The sequence below is a fragment of the Mustela nigripes genome, chromosome 10, assembly GCF_022355385.1.
Source record: "Mustela nigripes isolate SB6536 chromosome 10, MUSNIG.SB6536, whole genome shotgun sequence".
Classification (NCBI taxonomy): domain Eukaryota; kingdom Metazoa; phylum Chordata; class Mammalia; order Carnivora; family Mustelidae; genus Mustela; species Mustela nigripes.
This window is the reverse complement of record NC_081566.1, coordinates 35,836,679-35,860,589: the sequence shown is the minus strand read 5'-3', so window position 1 is coordinate 35,860,589 and position 23,911 is coordinate 35,836,679. Positions and strand designations below refer to the sequence as shown.

The 23,911-nt window shown below is 33.8% G+C and overlaps 1 protein-coding gene across 3 annotated transcripts in view; it reads left to right on the top strand.

Moving 5' to 3' along the window:
• The window catches only part of DENND1B (DENN domain containing 1B), a 285,595-nt gene that overhangs the window by 129,334 nt on the left and 132,350 nt on the right, over positions 1-23,911 (top strand). For 2 of the 3 annotated variants that reach the window (XM_059413042.1, XM_059413041.1), the window contains exons 7-10: positions 2,994-3,074; positions 6,504-6,563; positions 7,769-7,822; positions 10,299-10,409. In XM_059413042.1, the coding sequence (XP_059269025.1) occupies positions 2,994-3,074; positions 6,504-6,563; positions 7,769-7,822; positions 10,299-10,409 (306 nt within the window). The remainder of the gene's footprint in view (positions 1-2,993; positions 3,075-6,503; positions 6,564-7,768; positions 7,823-10,298; positions 10,410-23,911) is intronic. The other variant, XM_059413040.1, reaches the window with a different exon arrangement.

Here is a 23,911-nt window from a genome sequence, read left to right as displayed (position 1 = left end):
TTAAATATCTATGCCCCCAACGTGGGAGCAGCCAACTATATAAACCAATTAATAACAAAATCAAAGAAACACATCAACAATAATACAATGATAGTAGGTCTTTATCTTTTTTTTTCTTAAAAATAAAAATGAAAACGCTGAAGTGTGCTTTTGAATTAATCAACTTTTCTAGGATGATATTTGTAAAATTTCCCCGTTAATCATTGTTTGAATTTTTTTACAAGAACTAATTTACTAAGATATGAGCTGTGCTATTTGATGTAATTTAATTCAAATAAAAGGTTTTTTAAAAATTTTGTAATGATTGCCTGTTATTGTTTTCTAATTTTTAAATTCAGGGTATATTTTCCATCCTTTGTTATCTTTTTAAATTTTCATTTGAGGTGCACCTGGGTGGTTTAATTGGTTAAGTGTCAACTTATGGTTTCAGCTCAGGTCATGATTTCCAGGTCATAAGATTGAGCCCCATGTTAGACTCCATGCTCAGTGAGGAATGTGCCTGAAATTCTTTCTTTCTCCTCCTCCCTCTCCTTCCCCTTTGCTCCCTGCCCCCCGTTTGTACTTGTTCTCTCTCTCTCTCTCTCTAATAAATAAATAAATATATTCTTTAAAAAAATAGTCTCAGTTGATACTTTATTACTCTCAAGATTGTATTTTTCTGGATTGGCCTGACATTGTTTTTCCATTGTTTCTAACTATATAATGTCTTTCTTTGATCTTTTTCATCTATCTATACCTAAAACTTTGATGTTCTTTTTTGTATTCTTAGTTTTCTCTTTTTCTGTACATTTATGGCCATTTCATACATACTCATAGCTATAAGTACCACTATATTTTGATTTTTAAGAATGTTCTTTTTGAAACCTGATTATATCATATCACTGCTTACAATCTTCTTATAGTTCCCTTTTTTCTCTTAGAATAAAATCTAAACTTGTCTGCTGCCTGACATATAAGAAGTTCCGTGATCTGGTTTCTGATATTCCTTCCTGGCTAAACTGCTTCTTTCTTACACATAATGTACTATCCAGTTATCTTGAATCATTCAGGTTTTCCAGAATTCCTATATAATTATCTTTCCAGATTATGTCACTCACTCATGATTACTGATAGAACACTCATCTTTTAAGATTCAATGTGTAAATATCTTTAAAAAACAAAACCCAAGTTCAGCACAAATACTATTCCAGATACTTCTTATTAAATAGAGTTTAAATGTATTATTATTGAATTAAGATACTCCTTTTATGCTTCTGGTAAACAGTCTCCTAATTTGGCAACCAAATTTTATTATTATATCATAACAGCAAGGTTTGCTGTTTGTCAGAAGTTCAGGTATATTTGTATGTGTGTGTGTAAATATTTCCCCCTCTACACTTGACATCCATAATTCTGTGAAGTATTCATTAGAAGGTCATTTTTTACTTGAACAGTTTTATGTTGAAGCTATACAGTCATTTTCCTAGCAAAATAACTGGAAATAAAAGAATTTAAGTATAGCAATGGAAACTTAAAACCAGAATTTTACTTTATGATTATTTCTTGTTCTTTGTTTTTATGAGTATACATTTGGAACCAGCATTAATTCCATTAGTCATGCAAATTTAGAATACTTTACTTTTAGAAACTCTTACTGTTAAGTTAATGCTTACATATCTATAATATGTCAGTCTCTCTGAGACCATCAGTAACACTGAAATATATAAAAGAAAATACTGTGAACAAATCCGTATAATTTTAGTTTTCTGAAAAGAGGAAATAAGAGAGACTACATTTATGTTCCTAATCAGAGGAAACTGTATCGTAGGTTCAACAGTATTAATTAAAAAACCAGAAGTAAATCTATAATTGTAATATTTTTTCTTTTTATTTTTAATCCAGTGTCACAGGCTATATAGATTGATATTTAGATTTTATAATCGAAGTTATCCTTACCTAATCAACATCAGACAAGTATAAAGATATTTTAAAAGCTAGACTTTAAAAAACCTTATGTAGTCATAGGAGTTTTGTATAGACAGAGCATTAAATATCATCCAGAATATTCTCTGGATATATTTCATTTCTTAATGGTCAAGAGATAAGTTCTATAGTCATTTCTTTTAAGTCATTCTAGGGAGAATTCCAAATAGGCAGTTTTGAGCACACAGTTCACAAACACTTACAGAAATTGGAATTATTAAGGTTTGTTAGTTAATTTATAAGACAAATTATGAGAAGTTATAAGACTCATATCCAAATTCCTTAATATTAATTATTACCATTTTTGAACAATTGTCATTTTCTCTGGTATATTGTCCACACCTAAATATTTTAAGAATAAAAATCATGTGTATAAAAAGCTACCTTTATATATTTATTATTGGGTTTATATGCATAACTTGGAAAAAGTGAGCATGCATATCAAGGTACATTATTATTTTACATATTCAGGGAACTAGATGTGTTATATCTTCTATTTAATTCCATTTATTGTGAGTCAAGTAGTGACTGGTAGCTCTTTAGAAATGAACTATGTAGAATAACCTGTATGTTGTATTTTAGTACAATGATCATACTAAACTGTATCTATTCCTTAAAAATTAAGTTTAAGATTTTAAAATTAAAATGGAAAATGGAAGCATTCAGTGATCTGATAAAAAGTTGTTGTTTTTATTGAATCCCATTGTTCTTGAATTTAATGATTTAAATGATTTCCTCTATAGATAGCATTAGCGTATTTTATAATAATGAAGTTTTGCCAAATAGAGATCTGTACTCAGTAGAAATATTGCTGTTATGCTTTTTGGATAAAGATATTTGATTATCTTTTTCATATTTATTAAATTTAAATATTTCAATTTCTGTTATTTGAAACATTCTTGAGGAAAGCAGTTGTCTAATCTGAACTTGTCTAATCTGAAAAGGCATAGTGCATGATTTATCAAGTAGTTTTAATTACATCACTTACTATATAATTCATTTATAAAATGTACTTTTTCATTTTACTCTAGGAAAATGATTTGAATGAAACTCTCAAATCACTCTATAGCCACCCAGTACCAAAGGCAAACACTCCTGTCAGTTTGAGTGTGGTAAGTATTGAGTTATTAATTGATTTTTTTTTTTTTGTCATAGCACTTTGTCATTTAAGAACACATACAACTTCAGCAAACTCTGCTACTAGGGAAATGTCAGTGCTAGTAACATTAGTGTAGGATGATAGTGGGACTTTTTGCCATGCTTCAACTATCATATTTTAGATGTATATTTTTATAGATCGTGAGTCACAGATTTTTAAAATTTACAGTAGCAGTAACCAAATCTATGAGAATATTTTGTAAGGAATATTGATTTTCAGGTGGTAAACTTTATCCTTAATAAGGAAACACACACGCATGTACACACACATGCACAATACCCTTCCTAAAATGAAAACAGTACATAATAAGAATTGAAAGTTTAGCATATAACTAATTATATGATAAAAATTGTGGGCTAAAGCTTCTTCTTTCCCTACACTGTGATCCATCTTCCCTTATAAACACCAAACACGGGACCCCTGGGTGGCTCAGTGGGTTAAATCCTCTGTCTTTGGCTTAGGTCATGATCCCAGATCTCCATAGAGCCTGATGCTGGGATCTAGCTCCACATCTGCTCTCTTCTCAGCAGGGAGCCTGTTTCCTCCTCTTTCTCTGCCTGCCTCTCTGCCTACTTGTAATCTCTGTCTGCCAAATAAATAAATAAAATCTTTAAAAAAAAACAAAACAAAACACCAAACACTGAAAATATGGTTGAAGTTTGTCAAACCTAAGCCTTTGGTGGTGTAGATTACTTACTGCCAAGAGTTTTAATGTGCACATTAGTATTTTGGAAGATTTTGTAAATGTTCAAAGTTAATGATCACATATGTGGATGTTTTCATTAATAGTCAACATACCAAATAAAATGTTAAAATTTATTTATATTCATTTTAATTCTTCCAATGTAGTGGTAAATTGTGCCACTTATAAGGAAGAAAAAATATATAATGATGCAAGAAAAATTGAAAGAAAAAGTAAATTGAAGTATATGTAATCATATTTACATGTCTTTTGCTTTTTTGCACAATAAAGAAATTGTTACTTTCATTATATTCTTTGGTAATAACTTTCTTTTGCTTAAATTTTTCCTATAATTTTGCTTAATAATAGTATTCTCTGACATTGTTCTGTTCTATTTTTACTGTCAGCACCCTGGTTCAGATGCTTAGCACTTTAAATAGTTCTTACTTTAGAGTGTCTCTTTCTAATCCTTTCTACAAAACTCTTATCAGATTAAACTTCCTTAAACTATATAAAGTTTCTTTCTGAAACCTAAAAGCTCCCCATTTTCTGTAGAATTTGTCCAGAATTTGTCTTTCCAGCAGGCTTTCATGACCACACACTACTTAGCCTCAGTCTCCCTTTTCATTTTTCTGTCTCTCTCCTTTTTTTTTTTCCCTAAGTTGATTCTCTACTCTGGTCACATTGTTCTGTTCATCTTCTTGAATGAACATCGAGTTTTCTCACTTGTACATCTTCCTTTTTTACTAAAGCCTCTTTGTAGACTATCCATCTTTAGTCTAGAACTAGCTCACTTCCCACTTTGTGAAACTTTCCTGTGTCGTTAACAGCATAAATTGTTCTTTTTTCCCCAGGATCTCTGTACCTTTATGACTGCACCCTCTTTTTGAACACTGCCAAAGTGGAAATATTTAATAGTCATTTGGAGATTGCACACTGGAAATCTAAGGATAACGTGAAATTTTTAACCCAGATATAGCAATCATCTGCAGAAATAGTTGTAAGAATACTTGAGCTATTTAAAGGACAGAATATAGAGAGAATAAAGCAGAGGCTGATGTCTAATTGCCAAAATACAATATAGAAGAAGGAAGGAGGTCAAGTGAAAGAATTAGAAGAAGGAAGTTAAGGAAGTTAAGGAGAAACTCAGATTTGTAGGTCACTAAACCCAAAAGAATGCAAGGTTAGTGGTTAGTGGAATGAAGTAGAAAGGTCAAGGAAAAACATCAAGATCAAAGAAAAGGTCTGGATTATCAAAAATAAGTGTCATTCTTTGAAGGAGTTGTATTTATAAAATGATTCTAACACTTTGTTATAGGGTAAAGGAAATATAGGTACTAAGATAATAGAGGGTGGCTATCCTAGATCGTTAATGGAGTTTGAGTGCTATAAATTCTGTAAGACTGATGATTCATAGACCTGTATCCCTGAAACAAACAATACATTATATGTAAATAAATAAATAATATCTTTTAAAAAAGTGTGTTGGTTTTAAATTGGAGTGTCATTTGTTCTGGAGTAAATAAATATCTTCTAAAAATACATTTCAAAAATACTGGATATTGAAATACTTCACTTTTATTAGTAAGAGTCATATATCAAAAACTATTAGATCTCTTAGTATCTAAAAATAGAAGATACTGGTTTAAGTCATGGTCACTAAATGTGTGATGTTAGCAAAAAGTTAATATCTTGTGATGATTATTTTTTTTCATATGAGAAATTGAGTGAGTCCATTTTTGAGAAACTTGTTTGGGGAATTGTGTGAAATAATATATCTAGATATACTATGAAAAGCTATCCTAACATTAGTTGTTAATGAATTGAAATTTTATTTCATTTGGATAACATATTTTGTACCATAGCTGAAATAATCTTGTTTAGGAAATTTGAGTGACTGTGTTCTATTCTATGTATTCATTTCTATAATTTAAGCCTTTTTGTAAGCTTTTGAGTCAATGTCTATGGTCGCTTTCAAATCTTGTACACCTTTTCTCAATACAGTATCTAAAGAATTGGCAGATTCAGCTGGTTGATAAAATATTGTCTTAAATTCGTGTAAAGTCCTAAATTCGTGTAAAGTCCATTTAGTAATTTCATTTGATTTCAGCTAGAGCTTACCAAAGTGCTATGTCTAGTGCTGTGCTGTTCCAGACTGGCAGAGTTGGGATCCAGAAACATTGTCCTCAGCTACTTGTTGAGGTTTTAGTTTTATGATGCCCAGTAACGACTGATCATCCTAGGAATTATTGTTCTTCCACAAAGTGGAAAGAAAATTTTGTTTGCACAATTTCTGATAGAAAAATGTGAGAAGCCTTGGGAAACTACTCTACTTTCTTATAATACCATATTTTGTGAATGCTCCAACACATGAATTTTTCAAGGCTTGACATTGAAACTATAAGAATATCACAGAGATCGTATAAAAAGTTAATATTTAATGTAAATGCTTACTTTGAAAGTACATTTCAAATTCACTAAATATCCACAGCATTTTCTACTCTCTTTTGAAAATGAAAATACTTTCTTTGAGATTTTTCTAGCATAAAATTAGCAAAACAGCATTTAAAATAGCATTTATAATTATAGTTGGATACTGTGGATAATGTAACTACATGAATTTGTCTCAGGTACACAGCAAATTGTGTAAACTTCCCCCATGAAAGTAAAATATTCATTTTTTCTCTCATATATTATAAGAACCAAGAGATATTTATTGCCAGTGAGCAAGTTCTGAAAGATCAGCCCTTCCTAGTACCGGTGAGTTAAAAGGTCATTGGCTTCTAAAAATCACTATTAAATTGAGAAAATAATTACTTCTTTCACTGTGTTTTTAAGATTTACTCCAGTCCTTTGGGAAATGGTTAATTTGTCTCTTTTAAGAAAATTAATCATTTGGAGTATATTTTCTGTTTATACTATCTTTTAGAGCATAGTTTTATGAAATATAGTACTATTAAAAACCCCTCCAAATAAAGTAGTTAATAGAGACCAAATCTATGCATATTCTCCATTGTCAGTAGTAGTAATGTTAACGTGCATTCACAGCATGAGATTTCTGTCACATTTTTTGTCACAAGGTCTCAGGAGACCTAGTGATTTATCTCATATTGTTCTTCTACTCTGGAAAATTATACATTATGACTGTGCTAACTAGCCTGTTCTGACTGGTTAATTGTGCCCAGTATTGGCTAGAATGTTTCTTTTCCAGTTTTTAACTATAAGACAGTATTAAGTATGTCCTTATGTGGTTAAGATAGGAAAATAATTTTGGAGATTAATATGAACAGAAAATAAAACAATTCTGGTGATTTAGTTTTACTGACTCTGGGTGGTAAAATTTGGGAACATGAATGGGGAACATGAAGACATACACAATATGCTTTTTATATAAATAGATCTATGAACTGTTGTATTGCTTTGAATATTATAGAAGGTAATTACTGTTCAGTGGGCGTATGAGGGTCATATTTTGAGATAATTACATTTTTAAAAGGTTTTAAATATTTAAAAATTATGTCCTATTGCTGCTTTCTGAATAATATAGTAGCTGATCTGTACCAGAAGATTTTGTTGTGACTTACCACAGACACTCTGGAATTTATGGCAAACCTCATTATTTTCCAGTCTCCCTAAATGTATTTATATGTATATGTGTGTATTATATATCTATATCTATCTATCTATATATTTTTCAGTAACGTACTTTTTGTCTTAAACTTTTCCCATGATTATTATTTTCAGTTTTAAAGTTGAATGTTTTTAACCAACACTTAACTCTTTGTCTGAGGTTATTATTCAATACCATGTTATTTAAGAATCTTTCAAATTCAGCAAATCCTGAATGTTAATCCTTGGCATTTATTAATTTAGTTGATGTATCTTTTCTTATTTTTTTCAAATTATATATATTGCTACAAAATTTTAATTCTGCTTTTCTTACGTGATTTATTTCTATTTATTAGCATTCCTACTTCATTGCCCCAGATGTAACTGGACTCCCAACAATTCCTGAGAGTGTAAGTTTTCTGTTTTCTGTACTTTTTAATGCTACTCATATTATGAATTATATTCATTTTTGTCTCAGTGCCTAAAGATTTTTGTATAGAGAAATAGAATACATTGTAATTACCTGTTTTGTTAGAAATAAGAAATAGGAATAGTATTGTTACCTCTTTTTCTTCTTGATGTGTCTGCTGTTTTACTCCCTTCTTAATATCGGTTGTAGGTAAGGAAAATTTTATGAGAAAAACTGTTTCTACCATTTGAGATAGTTCAGTGGGATCATACACACACCCACACACACACATACACACACACACACACACTCTCTCTCTCTCTTTCTCTCTCTCTCTCTCTCTCTCTCACACACACACACACACACACACACACACGTATATTAGGTCCTGAGCTCCCCGGGATGAGGTAGAGGAAATATCTCAGATGACTCTACTTGGTAGGGGATAAATACTGGCAATGGGAAATATTTTTATACACATAATTACTTTAGTGAAGTGACTGTAGCATTTTAGATTACTTGCATAACTCCATGAAAATCATAATGTCCTATACTTGATTTCTTTTTTTAAAGATTTTATTTATTTATTTGACACAGAGAGAGAGGGAGAGAGCAAGCACAAGCAGGCGGAATGGCAGGCAGGGGAGAAGCACGCTTCCCAGTGAGCAAGGAGCCCAATAATGGGACTTGATCCTGGGATGCTGGGATCATGACCTGAGCTTGGAGGCAGACACTTAACTGACTGAGTCACCCAGGTGCCCCCTGTACTTGATTTCTTGATTTTGATTTACATGATATATATTTTGTAGGACTTGAGGGGTACTACAAGAAATTATAAAAATTACTAAAGTTTGTATTTTATTTAAAGTCCTAATTGTAGCCATATTAGAAATAGTTTCAGTGTTTTAATAGTTTTTATAAATTAATATTCTGTGGGAAAATTTACATGGAAAGTAGAAGTGACAAATAGGGTTTTGGTTGCTGTGCGAAAAGGAAATTTTCTCAAATAATTTTTTTCAACTTCTCTTGGAAAGATACAATGGATCAATAGAAAGAATTCAATAAAAAGTGAAAGAAACATCAATAGGAAAAAATAAATTTCCAGAAATAGTTATTTTTTTCAGAACTTTACTGTTCTTCCCAAAATGTTTTCAAACCTACTAAGTGTTTGGTTTCCAAAAGTGCATGGGTGATGAGTGCATGAAGTCTGGAGAGATAATTGTAAATTTTCCAATATTAAACCAAGACTGTGGTGTTTTTAGTACAGGCGAGTCCATATAACTCATATGAAAAGACTAGATGAGACTGTTTTTAATGTGGGCCTGATATAGATTATCCACACAGCATTCTGTGTTGAGAAATACTTATCCATCTAGAAATTATTTTTCTTTGAGACTATAGGAAAATACCAAGGTTGAATGCCATAAAAATAATCCATATGAAGAACTGAATTGGAAAGTGAGATAGACCTCAGATATAGAAAACAGTAAATGAATTTCTCCCCACTAAATTCAACATCACTCTCTGATACTACAGATTCTGTGATATACCCTGCCATTACAAATTTGTCCTGGTAAAGTTTCTGCCTTCTGGAAATCAAATAAACTATTTGTTGGATTTCTTGTTTTCTTGCCCAATGAAAAGTTTTCACCTTCTAGGTCATAGTCTACTTGATACTACAGTTTCATTTTATTATCATATCTTATTCAGTCTCTTCTTTACTTTATAACCCTCCAGGATGCTTATGTTTGAGTACAGAAAGTTAAAAATAAGTAAGAAGGAGAACTTCTCAAAGTCAAAGTTAATGTAGCTTATCCCAATTTTGACCTTATGTGGGGAAAATAAAGTCTTAAATCAAGAAAATTAGCTAAGCTAACATCAAAATGTATTTGGTTATAGGAGCATAGAATAGGTCCGACATGGGATATAAACAAGGAGTTTTCCTTAATAAAGGAACAAAGATCTGCTTTATGAATCCATCTCATCCTTGGGGTGCCTTGTACATAATATGTACTATCAGGCAGTGATGTTGCCTACTGAGTGACTGGCAAACATAAAAAGACTCTGGAATAGCATTTCTCCAAGTTCAGTGTATATAAGAATTATCAGGAATTATTTAAAAAAAGTAAAAGATACTTGGAGCCACACTCTGAAGATTACAATTCAGCAAGTGTACAGTTGGGGCCCGGAAATCAGCTTCTTTTATAAGTACTTGGGGGAGGGAGAGTGGAAAATGTGTGATCTTCTGATTACCCTCTGAGAAATGTTTTCCTGGGGTAGGATTATGTTTCAAATAATAATAGAATGTTATGTGCTTCATGTGGCAGCAGAATAGTATTAAATTTAATTATTTTAATGAATACCATCTTTAATAATAACATCCTTTGAACTTTAAGAGTTGTTGGTAAATGTATAAAATATTTTCCTTCATAATCACCATGAGCTCCAACTTACACGATGACTTTTCAATTGTACAGAGAAATCTTACAGAATATTTTGTTGCCGTGGATGTGAATAACATGCTGCAGCTGTATGCCAGCATGTTACATGAGAGACGCATCATTATTACCTCTAGCAAATTAAGCACTGTAAGTACTTCACACTTCTCCTTTTAAGTAGAACATATTGAGCATTTCACAAAAAGACCCACGAACCTCCGCAGACTTAGAAATATTCTATGTGTACTTATGAGACAATATCTACATACTTTTTTGATATATGGTTTTAATCTGGCTCTTGAAGTACAAAAGTCTGATTTATAGAAAGCCTTCTCAGATGCATTAAGTCAGGTTAATTATTTTTTCTTATCAGGAGATGAGAGTTGGGTTTTTTTTTTTTCTTTTTAACTCTCCAGAGTTCATTTTAGTGCCTTCTACCATATAAAGAATTCTTAAGAGCTATTATGAGATCTTTATTATTCACTTGTGGCTTTTTCCATTGGAGCTACTTGAAAGAAATCAAGGGGCCATGATAATAGCTGCTATCCTAACCTGGTAATAGGTAGATTCATCTTTGTTGCCAAGTAGTGGTTTGGGAGTAGCTTCTATAATAGTTCTGATTTGGAGGAGCTCTTCAGGCTGATAATAACTTAAAAGTCAAAGTAGCATTCTTTTTTTTTTAATCACAGGTTTTATGCTACTTGCTGAAATGTTCTTTTGGAAGGTCTTCATTACTGTGGTAAAGGCAATGAGAATAGGAGTTTTCTTGGGTCATAGAAAAATATTCAAGAGTATTTTGCTAGGTTTCCTAACCTTTTTTCTATTGTAAACATTAAAATTTTAGTATTTTGACTTAAAAATCTTTAATATAAATTTAAACATAATTTTTAGTAATGTATCAGGTATTTATTAAAACATGTAATGTTCCATAAATTTCCTTTCTTGCAAATTTGGTTAATTGATAAGAATAAGGTAATTTTTTTGGTTTGTTCCCCCATAGTGAAAATGTAAACCTCATTACATGAAGTTTAGTACGTTAGCAGCAGTTTCAGGAGTCCTGTGGGATATCTATTTAGTCTTTAACAATGAGAAGTGGAGGGTGCCTGGGTGATTCAGTCAAATGTCTGCCTTCAGCTCAGGTCATGATCCCAGGGTGCTGGGATCAAGCCCCGCAACCGGCTCCCTGCTTGGCGAGGAGCCTGCTTTTCTCTCTTCCTCTGTCTGCTGCTCCCCCTACTTGTGCTCTCTTCTCTGTGTCAAAATAAATAAAATCGTAAAAAAAAAAAACCAACAAAAAACACAATGAGCAGTGTATTTTTCAACAGGTTAAATGGCCACCCCAGGGCCAAACAGCTAGTTAGGTACAGGTAGTGTGAAACTGGGTGTCCTGATTCTAATTTGAGATTATTTCCATTACTCTACATTTGAAAAAATATGCTTTGAGATTTTGAATTATAATATTCATATGCCCACTTTTCCAAAAATATTGAAAATATATTATTTTATGTATGAAAAACACATTATATGCATTTAAACATGTGATGTAGTATAATCATAGAATAAGCACAAAGTAGTGACACAGTTAATTTGCGCTTTCTTAAAATGATACTGAGAAATTGAATCTGAGTCATTTGGTACTTTTTATATATTTGCTTTTCTGCTATTTTTTTAAAAAAGATTTTTATTTATTTGACAGAGAGAACACAAGCAGGGGGAATAGTAGGGGAGAAGCAGGCCTCCCGTTGAGCAAGGAGCCCTATTTGGGGCTTGATCCCAGAACCCTGGGATCATAACCTGAGCCGAAGGCAGACGCCCAACAACTTAGCCACCAGGCACCCATTTTCTGCTGTTTTTAATTTGCCATTGAAGCAAAACCATTCTTCTCCCCATTCTCTTCCTCCTTATTTTTTAAACATGATTTTTTCAAGATTATAAATAATATTTCTATACGGTTATTGTCCTGAAGATTAAAAAGATTGTACGAACTATCTCAGAGGCCTAGGAACTAAATCTTGTCATGAGACCTGCTATATGCTAGGTGCTTTCTAGGCACTAAGGATCCAGCAGTAAGCAAAGCAAAGCTCAAACACTCTAGGAGCTTATATTGGACTAATGAAACAAAGAAATGAATAAATAAAAGTAGTTGTTACATCTTCTGGTGGTGAGTGCCTAGGGGTAAGTGATAAAGCAAGTGTGTGTGCAGGATGAAGGGTGTGAGGGGCGGGTTTCAGTTTATGTAGAGTGGTCATGGGAAGCTGCTTGAATGGGGTAGTACTGAGCAGAGACCTGAATAATAAAGTGCGGGAGTGAGCTATGGGAATGAATGCACACGCTGCCCTATTTACAAAAACATTTGAAATCAATCTGAGCATATGACTATTGTAAAGGACTGGTGTTCTCTTTATTGCAATTTATAAAGACCTCTTAATAGCTCAGTAACCTCTCTCTGACTCAGTTTCTTCCCATGTAAACTGGGAGAATGGGAGTAACACAAGCTTAATCTCATAGGGCTATAAAGATTGAGTAGATCTATCTCTGTCTCTATAGTTATATAAACACATATGTATATATATATACATGTGTATAATGCACATATATATATTGTGCTTAGAACTGTATCTGCATAACATTCAATGATTCAGTGATTATTAGCTATAATTTTGTAAAAGACTAGATCTGCACTTTAGAGTAAAAATTAACATGCCTACTGCCCTTTAATTTCATTTGAGTTAAATAATAAAATTATTTTAATAAAGGCTTGGAATTATTCAGGGAGTTGTTTTTATGTTTAAGGTGAACTTCTTCTGCCAATCGTTTGAAAATTCATAGAAACTTGATGGTGATGTCACTTATACGTTACCATCTTTGTTTTGGTTCATTCCTGGGGACAGTAGGACTGATAAAAGAAACATAATTCAAGCTTGCTTTCAGGATCTCCTTACCCTTACTATGTGGGAGAAGCTGTTTTACTTGAATCTATCTTGAAAAATTCATGTGTATGTATATATCTTCCGTAAATTCCATGCATAGTAACATTTAAGGTCAAACACTAGTACTATAACATAAATTAGAAATAAGCTATTTTTTTAGGAAGAATTCAGTGAAATGTCTGAAACAACCAAGGAAGGAATAGTTAAAGTGTTAATGAATTGACTTGCTTTTAAGCATTTTACATTCTTATTTTATATACTGTGAAGACAATGCTGTATTTAGTAATAATACAAGAGATTTTACCCATTTTTCATATTTTGAATTTATAGCCAAAATTTTAACAATTAGAAGAACATATATAGCTTAAGGTGTCTTTACATTTATAATTTTATTATGATTTTAAGAATTTTGTATGTATGAGTTTACTCTTCAACACCATAATTTGTTAGAATCATAGTTGTCAACCGTATAGCTTGCTGGGTATTTCAGTGATGATACAATGATAGAGAATCAGATTGCTTTAAGGTCCCTTTCCTTAGGTACCATTTGTAGTTAAAATTAGAATTTGTAATTTAGAGAGGTAAACTTTAAAATAAAAAAATAATTTTGAGATATGTTAGCAAAACTATCAAGAATAATGATATGTTTAAATTTTTCATGAATTCCCTCCATATTAAAGTGTGGTATTTTTTATTTTTTTTAAGTCTTTATGTAAATTCCAGTTAGTTAACATACAGTGTAATATTAGTCTCAGGTGTAGAATTTAGTGATTTGTCAGTTACATGTGCCACTCGGTGCTTATCACAGGTACCCTCCTTAATGCCTATCACATTTTTATCCCACCCACTCCCTAAAGTGTGGTGTTTTGTTAGGACCCATTATTACATTGTGTTTTATTTAAATTTAATGAATTGGGACATAAACAAGTTAGTGTTTATTCTATTGATATATACACTATCAAGTTCACACAGAAGCATTCCTGTAACCCTGAACAAGAACACTGATTTTATACATGCTGTAGGCAGGCCCTAGATGTTTAAGCCCCAAGTGCATCTCTGGTAGACTAGCAGAACATCATACCAAAGTCTCATGTATTCAAAGCAAAGGAATAAATCATGATATTACAAGAGTATATTAGTTGACTTATTGCTGTTTTGTGACCAGAGGTAGAGAACATTGCTGTTTAAAGTCATGTCATTGGTTCTCAAATCAGTCAGGCATGAAGTCTTGTCATATGCCTCTATAATTGTACCTCACCAGACTTTCTTTAACTAGTCAGCTGGGGCTGTGCATTTTGTCTCAAACACCCGGCTGGCCAGCATCTGACAGGAGCTTTCTCATCATCCTGTCAGTAATATGTTAACTAGAGTGTATCTTTGTGGCCTGTAGAAGCAGGTGGAAGAGATGCTTCTCTTTAAAGCAGATGTCTAAATGTTAGCTACTATTTTGACCAATATTTAGCTGGTAAATATCACCCTCTTAAAGTCTATAAGCACATTAGTTACAGAGATTGGACTGTAGAGTACATGTTCTTTCTGGAATAATTAGAACAAGCAATATGCTCTGAGTACTGGAATTGTGTTAATAAACTGTAATTTCTTCCTTTGTTATAGTTGCCCCCAGGCATTTAAGCATATGCTTTTCTCTCCTTCTCTCATTAATTCCATCAAGGGCATATGCAAAAAGAAATCTTGTGGTCTCTGGAAAATCGGCTATTAAAATGTAGATTTTATAGGTTTAGACTGAAGGGGGAATCCAGAGGATTTTAACCTCTCCATCTGCATTTTACATATTCTTGATTTGTCTTTTAATGGTGCCACCTGTATCAGCATTTATTCTGAAACCTGAAGCACAGAGAATCTTCTTGCAGATTAAGAATTGAACAGTTGGTGAGAGAACAAAGATTACCCAGGTCTACTTCCTACTTAAGACTATTGAAGTGTGCTTGTGCCCCTTGTGTTTTTAACGCTGCAGCACAGTGGTGCAGTTAAAAATTGCTATGAAGACCTTTCAGAGAGAGATTCTAGGAACAATTTTTAGATTTTTAAATTCTTCCCAAAGCCCATAGCAACCAATTATGTCAGCTGAAACTACAGATAAGAATTCTCTTTACCAGTGTATTATTTGACATGTATACCATTCTTCTGAACATTGTATTTTCATTGGGTGCTAAATGAATGTGACTGGAGTGTGGAAATAGGACTGTTGTGGTTGTCTGGTGGCACCGTGTTGGAAGATATGTATGCAGGTCAGTCAGAGGAAACCTCTAAGCAGGAGAACTGGAGGTTGTGTATCTTCCAGCTCCTGTGGTAATAGGCATGCTGTTCTTCACAGAAACAAGCATGTATTTCTGCTCTAAGGTTTAGTCGACTTGTCCCCTAAAAGTAAACAATTGGCTTTTAATTTAAATATCTGTTTTTAATGTAACAGTTGTGTTCTTATCTAAGGGACATATTGTCAATCACTATGTTCTCCGAGTTTTGTTCCTACAACTACAAACAACCTCAAGATTTTAGTTTACTGTAGTATTTTCTATCTGAAATGACTGAATTTTGTGCTGTTCATGATTCTCAGTCTTAAGTATAGGAAAAGTTTTATATATATATTGTTTGTTTCCTTAGTAAAACTACTGAGAGCAATTGGTTTATTTTTAAATGTACCTTCTATATTTATGTTTATGCACAGTATATTTGTGTGTGTGTGTGTGTGTGTTTATGTTTTGTATTTTGCATTTTGTAGTTAGGCAAGTTTTTCTATTCTGATGAAATGTCCTAGATTATATTCCCTTATCCTGCAGTGGGACTGATTTGGGGATTTACCCCTCCATCTCATCTTTTTCCCCTACCTACCTCCTTGGTCCTTTCTTCTTTGACCCCTGTTCTTCATTCCTTTGCCCATTGCCTTAGTTCAGGCAGTTGTCACTTCCCACAAATACTATTTTCAGATTATGAGTTATGAACGTGTTAGCATTTTCTCCATTTACATAAAAGGATGGTGATGACGAAAGGAGTAGTTATAGGTAAGAATTATGTAGTGCATTCTATGACCTAGTTGTTCTTTAACTTAATCATCACTTACTATAAACTCAGGGAAGGAACGTTATTTGATTCATTCACTACAGTAAACCTACCTCTTAGGATAGTGCTGATACCTAGTAGGTTTCTAACAATAATTTTTTGAGTCCGTGCCTGAAGCTGCACTTTTTTGGGTCTTCCTCTCATATGTTTAGAATGCTCCCATCTTCATTCCTCTGAATGTTTCCCAGAATCTGGTTTGCTCTTTAAAGTTCTAGTTTCTGTCGGTAACTTCTGTTTATCTTTCACCCCAGAACTACTGTAGTACTTACCACATACTTTCTCTTAAGTTAGAATTATAAGTAAATTTGTTGAACTCTAGTATGAGATATTTATCTCTTTAAAGGTTAGAATCATGGTTTGTGTCTGTTGTGTGTGTGTATATATGTGAGTGTATTTTTAAATGGATTTAATCTTTTAAATTGTGGATAACAGAAAAAGGTTTAAAATAAAATTTTTTATTAATTATGAAATATGAAGTGTCCATCTGATACTAAAAATGCCAGAGTAGAATTCTGTCTTTTTGACAAGTAAAAATGTGTCTGATTGTTCCTATGACAACTTGGCTCTTTAAATAATAGTAATAATAAAGATTTCATAGATTCTGAAATCTATGAAGTTAGTTAGAGGCTAACTTGTAAGTTAGAGGCTAATCTCCATGTAGGCTTTGTCTTTTATTTTTTATTTTTATTTTTAAAGATTTTATTTATTTATCAGAGAGAGAGGGCGAGAGAGCAAGCACAGGCAGACAGAATGGCAGGCAGAGGCAGAGGGAGAAGCAGGCTCCCTGCCGAGCAAGGAGTCCGATGCGGGACTCGATCCCAGGACGCTGGGATCATGACCTGAGCTGAAGGCAGCTGCTTAACCAACTGAGCCACCCAGGCGTCCCAGGCTTTGTCTTTTAAAAGAAGATTTGTGTTTAGCCATTTTCTACTAGAATCTTTTAATTTTTTAGAAAGTCTTTGTCTAAATGGTAATTTTTTAGGGAAAAACTTAATACATCTTGATCTCTTTTCAGCTTTATTAGTTTCTCTTGCTGTACTGCTTCTGTTCAGCCTGTATAGGAACATGGTTTGGTATCTTTTGGCCTTCATATAGTCCTAGGTAGAAAACATACTGCTTTCTCCCTATGAAGATGTTTATTTCTTCATTCAATAAACTATTTCTTATTTATGGAGTACCTAATTCATGTCAGACAGTGTTCTACAAGGAAGGTAATGAGGTCATGGCATCTGTAGCAGTCTGAGTCCAATAAAGTGAGAGAAAGTACACAGTAATTTGATCAAGAAAAGTTTAACATGAAGAATGTAAAGCTGAGGCAAGGGGTTGGAGTGCCAAGAGATGAGCGAGCTTGCAGCGAAGAGAACGTTGGAGAACACAGGCACAGCAGATGTAAAGCAACCAGTACCCTTAGGGCCGAGGTAGAGTACCCAAGGAAGGAGCCCCACCCAGGCCTGCGATTGAGACCCTCTTGAGGAGGGTGGAACCATGACTCATTAGATGGCAGAGAAGTTGTTGTGGTGCTACACTGGCAGAATTTTTGGAAATACACCCTTTGGGTGACAGGCGTCATTCTTTCAAACTTGCTGGAAAGCCTCTTTAGGGATAATGAGGAATCTGTTCAGAGAGATACCTCATTGACAACACACTGCTGTGAGCCCACCTGAAAGGAAGAAAGCAGGCCCTTGACAAGCAACAGGTTGACAGGAACCTGCTGGGTAAGTATACTGGAACCAGGAACCCAAACCCTTGCTTCCTGAAATGTCTCTTCAGTGTCCTTTCCTGACAAACCTTAACATGATGCCAGCTGTTAAAAAGAATAAATATCTAAATGACACAGATCTGTTTTCAAAGACCACACAATAAAGGGTGAATTAGGCAATAAATTGATAACTGGTATAGTCCATCCCTTTGGATATTCAATTTCTGTTTATACTCTTCTAAACACATTTGTACTTCTATACAACAACAGGACATGTTCGTAGCTATTAAGATATAGTTATCCTTTTTGCAAATGTAGACATTTCCCAAAATGAGGAAGAGCAGTCCCAAGAGCCATTATAATCATGTCTTCAAATTTAATTGCAATATATTTAAATTTCTGTTAATCACTAACAACACACATAGAAAATAAAAATGAGAGATAGAGGGAAAAAATGGTTAGCAGATAAAAATGAACACATGCATATGAAAGGCAAATAAACAATATGCAAAGCTACTGTGACCTCTGTTTGTATAACTAATCATGAGACAATATTGGTATTAATAGCTTACTTGTTTCATTACCCATTCCATATCTTCCTCACCCTCAGCCAGAACCTCAGCTAGTTGAGTTTACCTGGTATAATGACATGAACTTTCATTTATAAAAGGTCTGAATCCTCAATAGTTCTGCTTTTTTTTTTTTTTTTTTCTTAATGATTGCTGTAGTTTTCCATTAACCTTTTTCTATTAGGCATAGAAAGAGGTATCGCAAAGAACCTCCCAGTTCCAGACATAGTCCTTTTTGCCTCTTTTGTGTAGAAGCAAACCAGTTTCGCTTTGGTTATTGAGATCAATCAGCCAGTAGATCAACCCCAACTTTTAGCCCGTTAGTTCAGTGACATTGGGGCCTATAATGGCCAGGTGTCAATATCTTTTTCCAATTCACATGGAAACATTTCTCTGTCGGGAGGTAAGATCTCCAAACCAGAAGAGTTCTAAACTACTGAGACTGGAAATAGAATTTATGCAAGTAGGTTATTAAGTGTAATAATGAAATGGCCACTCCCCTTCCACCCATTGATTCCTGGTCCCATGTATTCTGGCTATAGGAGAAATAATACCATAAAGTGCTTTCTGACTTAAAGCATATCCTGCATCATGTAAAATAGAATCCTACCCTTTATGGATATAATAATACCAGCTGGTACCATGACTGAGTCTTCAGTAAGCCATTCCACTTTTCAGTTAGGCCAGTTCCTTCTGGGTTGTAAATATGGGTAAGACTAGTTAGTTTAATGGTCATGAACCCATAGCTTTACTTACTTTGCAATTAAATGAATACCTTGATGAGGTCCAGTGCTGTACAGAAGGCAATGCTGATGGATATGTTATTCTATGCATCTAGTGATTTTGGTTCCTGGCAGAAGCATTATAGTCAGAGAAGACCTTATCCAGATTATTTATTTCCAGGAGGATGGACTTACGCCTCCTCCTTGATGGAAGAGTTCTGGTGTAATTAACGGGCCCCTGGGTAGCTTGTTGATTGCCCTGGGCGGTTATCTCCCCAGAAGGATTCTGCCACAAAATTACCTGAACAAGCTACCAGGTATTACTGCTGGGTGTTACTGGCCACTGTGTACTGGAGAAGCCTAGCCCTGTAGGATCTTGCCTGAGAGCACACTGGAACCAGGAAGCCAAAGTCCTTTCCTCCTGCGGTGTATTCCCAGTGTCCTGTACTGACTGAGTTCTTCTTTGTCTTCTATTAACATTAGGCTATCTGGTAAAAGAGAAAAGCACCAAGAAAAATACCATTTCACAGATGGGTAGCAAAGAGTGAATTTGGAGCTAATGGGCAATATGTGAAGGGCACAGCTTCCATGAATCAGCTATTTTATTTGATTTCCTACTGTATTATATAAAGAGTAGAAAAGGAAGACCTTTAATTGGAAGGAAATATTTAACATTGGTAAATTTTTCCAAAGACCAAGTATAACAGTATTGATTTATTCATTTGTGCATTGATATTATTATTTACCAGGTATTATGTATTGGCAATTTCAAAGTTATTAATTAGAATCATAAATATAAATTAAAACATAAATCATGTCAGTGAATCAAGGCCAGTCAATGTGATAAGAACTCTAATATGGGAAATGTAAGAGGGAGAGTAGTAGATTAAAAAGTTTACTTCAGGATGACACTGGTTCTTGAAAGGAGTTGACATCTTGTGTAGGAAATATATACTTATTTAACATATCTCTGTATGTGTGTGTGTGAAAAGAGAGAAAAGTTGTGCTATGTAATGTAGTTGGAGAGATAAGTAATAGCCAGATTGTGTAGAAACATGTTTGCTAACTTAAGGGACTTGGATTTTATCCGACAGATTGTGGGGAGGCAAATGAGGTACATAATATGACCAGTTTTGTTTTGGGAAAGATAACACTGGTGGCATTATAAAAGAAAAAAATGGGGTAGGGAAATTCCTTCTAATAGGAGTCCAGTTAAAAGGCTGTGCAGTAATAAAAGCAAGGGGTGACTCGCTTCTACAGTAGAACAGAGACCGTAAGAGGAAGATGAAGTTGGGTTTTAGGAACATTTCTAAGGAAACTTCTGTTGGATATAGAGTCTGTTTGAAAGTAGGTAAGGAACAGGGAGAAGTGTAGAATGACTCACAAAGGACCAGTCTTCATGAGGTATTTGTTTAGTTGCTGTCTAATGGTAGTGGGCTTGATATCATTTAATTACCAGTAAATTGCAACTAATTATGGGTGTGTGTGCATATAAATATTCACATGACTGTAGATGCTTATATAAATGTTCATATATAGATGTACATATTTAAATACATTTGATGAGCATGCTAAACATACATGTATATGTATGTTAAGTACACATGAGAATATTATATACAATTTTAATATTAAAATATTTAGTATATGTGTGTAATTATTCATTCTTATTTAATTATATATGCCTTACAAATTAAGAGCTATTTAATTCCATTTATAAAGATTTAGAACTTCCTTTGTGATTGCTTTGCAATTGTGATTGTCTTTTTTCTAATTGCTAATAGTTTGCAACCAGTTTTATTTTGTTCCTGGTAAGGGATATTTTTAAATTTTGATTTTCAGAAATGCCCAGTAGTTAAAAAGAGTATCAGCCAATTGGATTTCTTTATTGGTTGTTTACAGTATTACTCTACCCCAAGATATGGTAGCAGAGCAATTATATTAGTAATATCTTCTAAATTAGAGATTTGTGTTTCTTTCCTGACTACTTAACAAAGAAATTAGACTTCATATAAGCCATTTAACTTTTTTCCTGCAGTTTCGTGTTTAAAAAATGAAAGAATTGAGCAAGAAAGATCCTTTTTACCTATTAAATGCAGTCATTCTTTAATTGTAGTATTTATTTCTTAAATAATTGCCAAATTATGTAGTCTTTATGTAATTCACATGAACTTCTTAACTCATAATCCTTTAGAATTCAGTATCTATGAGTTTTTTTTTTTTTTTAAGATTTTATTTATTTATTTGACAGACAGAGATCACAAGTAGGCAGAGAGGCAGGCAGAGAGAGGAGGAAGCAGGCTCCCTGCAGAGCAGAAAGCCCAATGCGGGGCTCGATCCCAGGACCCTGGGATCATGACCCGAGCTGAGGGCAGAGGCTTAACCCACTGAGCCACCCAGGCGCCCCAGTATCTATGAGTTTTTGAGGAGAGAAGATAGATGGATGAATTTGAGCAATGTTGTAGATTAGACTGCTAAACTTTGGTGGAAAGGTAGATGGGCCTTTTTTAGGAAAAACAAAACTGGTATTGAATCAACTTTGAGAGCGAGAAGTAGAAAGCAAAAAATTTAGTAATAAGGAAAAGTTATGTAGGGGAAGAAATTTGTTTTAAGCCTATGGCATATATATGCGTAATGTGACCGCTACAGAGAGCCGAAAAGTCGAGGAGAGTTGGTGTGACTGTAAAGGTAGTTTATAGAGGGTAGCTAGAAGGCAGACTCCCTAAGGGCAGAAATTTTTGTCTCTTTTGTTCATTACCATATCCCCAGAACCAATAATAACTGGCACGTGTTTGGTGTCCCATTTACTAGTTATATGATCTTGGGAAATTTGTTTAACTTTCCCTCAGTTTCCGCATCTGTAAAATCATTAAAAGAATAAATACATAAAAGAAGTAAGTGAGCAGAAAAATTTAAAGTTGTTTGGCTAGGAAAAGCTAATGAACTAGTGATCAAATGTGAGATGATGAAAACTCTTTAAAGGACTTGTATATGACGGAAAGAGATTAGTTTAGGTTGATTTTTTAGCAATTAAGTGGCAGAATTTGCCATCCCAATAGAATGAAAAAAGAGAATGAAATATAGAATAATATTTTAGTATAAACATTAAAAATGTGCAAATACTGTCTTTTTTCATTATATAAAATTGCAGTGTTTTCCAAATATTTTCTTACAGCTGTCACTTGATTTAAATTTTAGAATTTTGCTTGGGTAAGAATATATTTTTTACAGATTTATTTATTTATTTATTTTTTGAGAGAGAGATAGAGAAAGAGAAAATATGAGTGGGGTGGGGCAGAGGGATAAGAAGAGAGAATCCTCAGGTGGACTGCCTGTTGAGCACAGAGTCTGGACAGTGTGTGTGTGTGTGTGTGTGTGTGTGTGTGTGTGTGTGTGTTGGCGGTTGATCCCAGGACCCTAAGATTGTGACTTGAGCTGAAATCAAGAGTCAGATGCTTAACCAATTGAGCCACCCATGCACCCCTCCAGTAAGAGTATTTTATAGTTTGGATAACTTTGTAGTTGTCAGATACCCTACTGCTACTTCTTTTGGTCTAAACTATTATTTTATTTTATTTTTTAAAGATTTTATTTATTTATTTGACAGAGATCACAAGTAGGCAGAAAGACAGGCAGAGAGAGGGGAGAAGCCCGATGCGGGGCTCGATCCCAGCACCCTGGGATCATGACCTGAGCCGAAGGCAGAGGCTTTAACCCATTGAGCCACCCAGGCGCCCCTGGTCTAAACTTTTAAATGGGAGTGTAAATTAAACATGTTTAAACAGATGGTTTCTTTATGCTTTCCACTAATTTTTTTTCATTCCATGAGGAATTTATCACATTCCCATCTGCAGCAATTTATTCTGTATACCTTTAGTTATTTATAGTGCATAAATTTCTGAATTAAATATTGATTCAGTTAAAAATCAAATGAAGTCTCTAATCTATATTTCTTGGGTTTTGTGCATAAATACATTCGTAGGGGACATAAATCTGCCCCTCAATAATTCATATAGAACTTTAGCTGAAGTGAATAGAATTTATCCATAAGAATGAGGCATAGTCTACGAGATATGGGAATGACTTTGTGTCCATATGAGAGCTTTACTTGTAAAGTGTGTTGAGTTTGAATTGTGCTGTTTTCATTGTGGTCGTCACACTAGATGGGTTGTTTACCTGTGGTCTCTTTGGGAATCTGGTAATGCTGTTTCCCCTTCCCCCAAAATACATGTCTATTTAATTGCTTAAAACATTGCCTCGTTTTATTAGTGGCTGATTTCCTCTAATAAATATAGTTTGACTTTAAGAAAATGGAATGAATGTGATTTTATATCATGAAGGGAAAGAACTTTAGTTTGGCTTCCAACTAAGTATTCTTGCAGATCCAAACTGAGATGATAACTGGTAGAATTTTTATCAATTATCTTTTCAACATCTGAGAGAATCTGTTCCATTGGTTTCCTGCTGAAGTTGCCCACTATGATGCCTGAGGAAAGTTTTAGAAATTGGATCTCAGTCACAGACCTCAACTATTTCTTACAAAGGTCAGGTGTTCTTGTTAGTGGAGTGTAAAGACGCATTCTTCACCATATAACTTCACCATATAACTTCAGCCAGTAGATGTTATTCGGAGCCCCATAATGATGGGAATTTG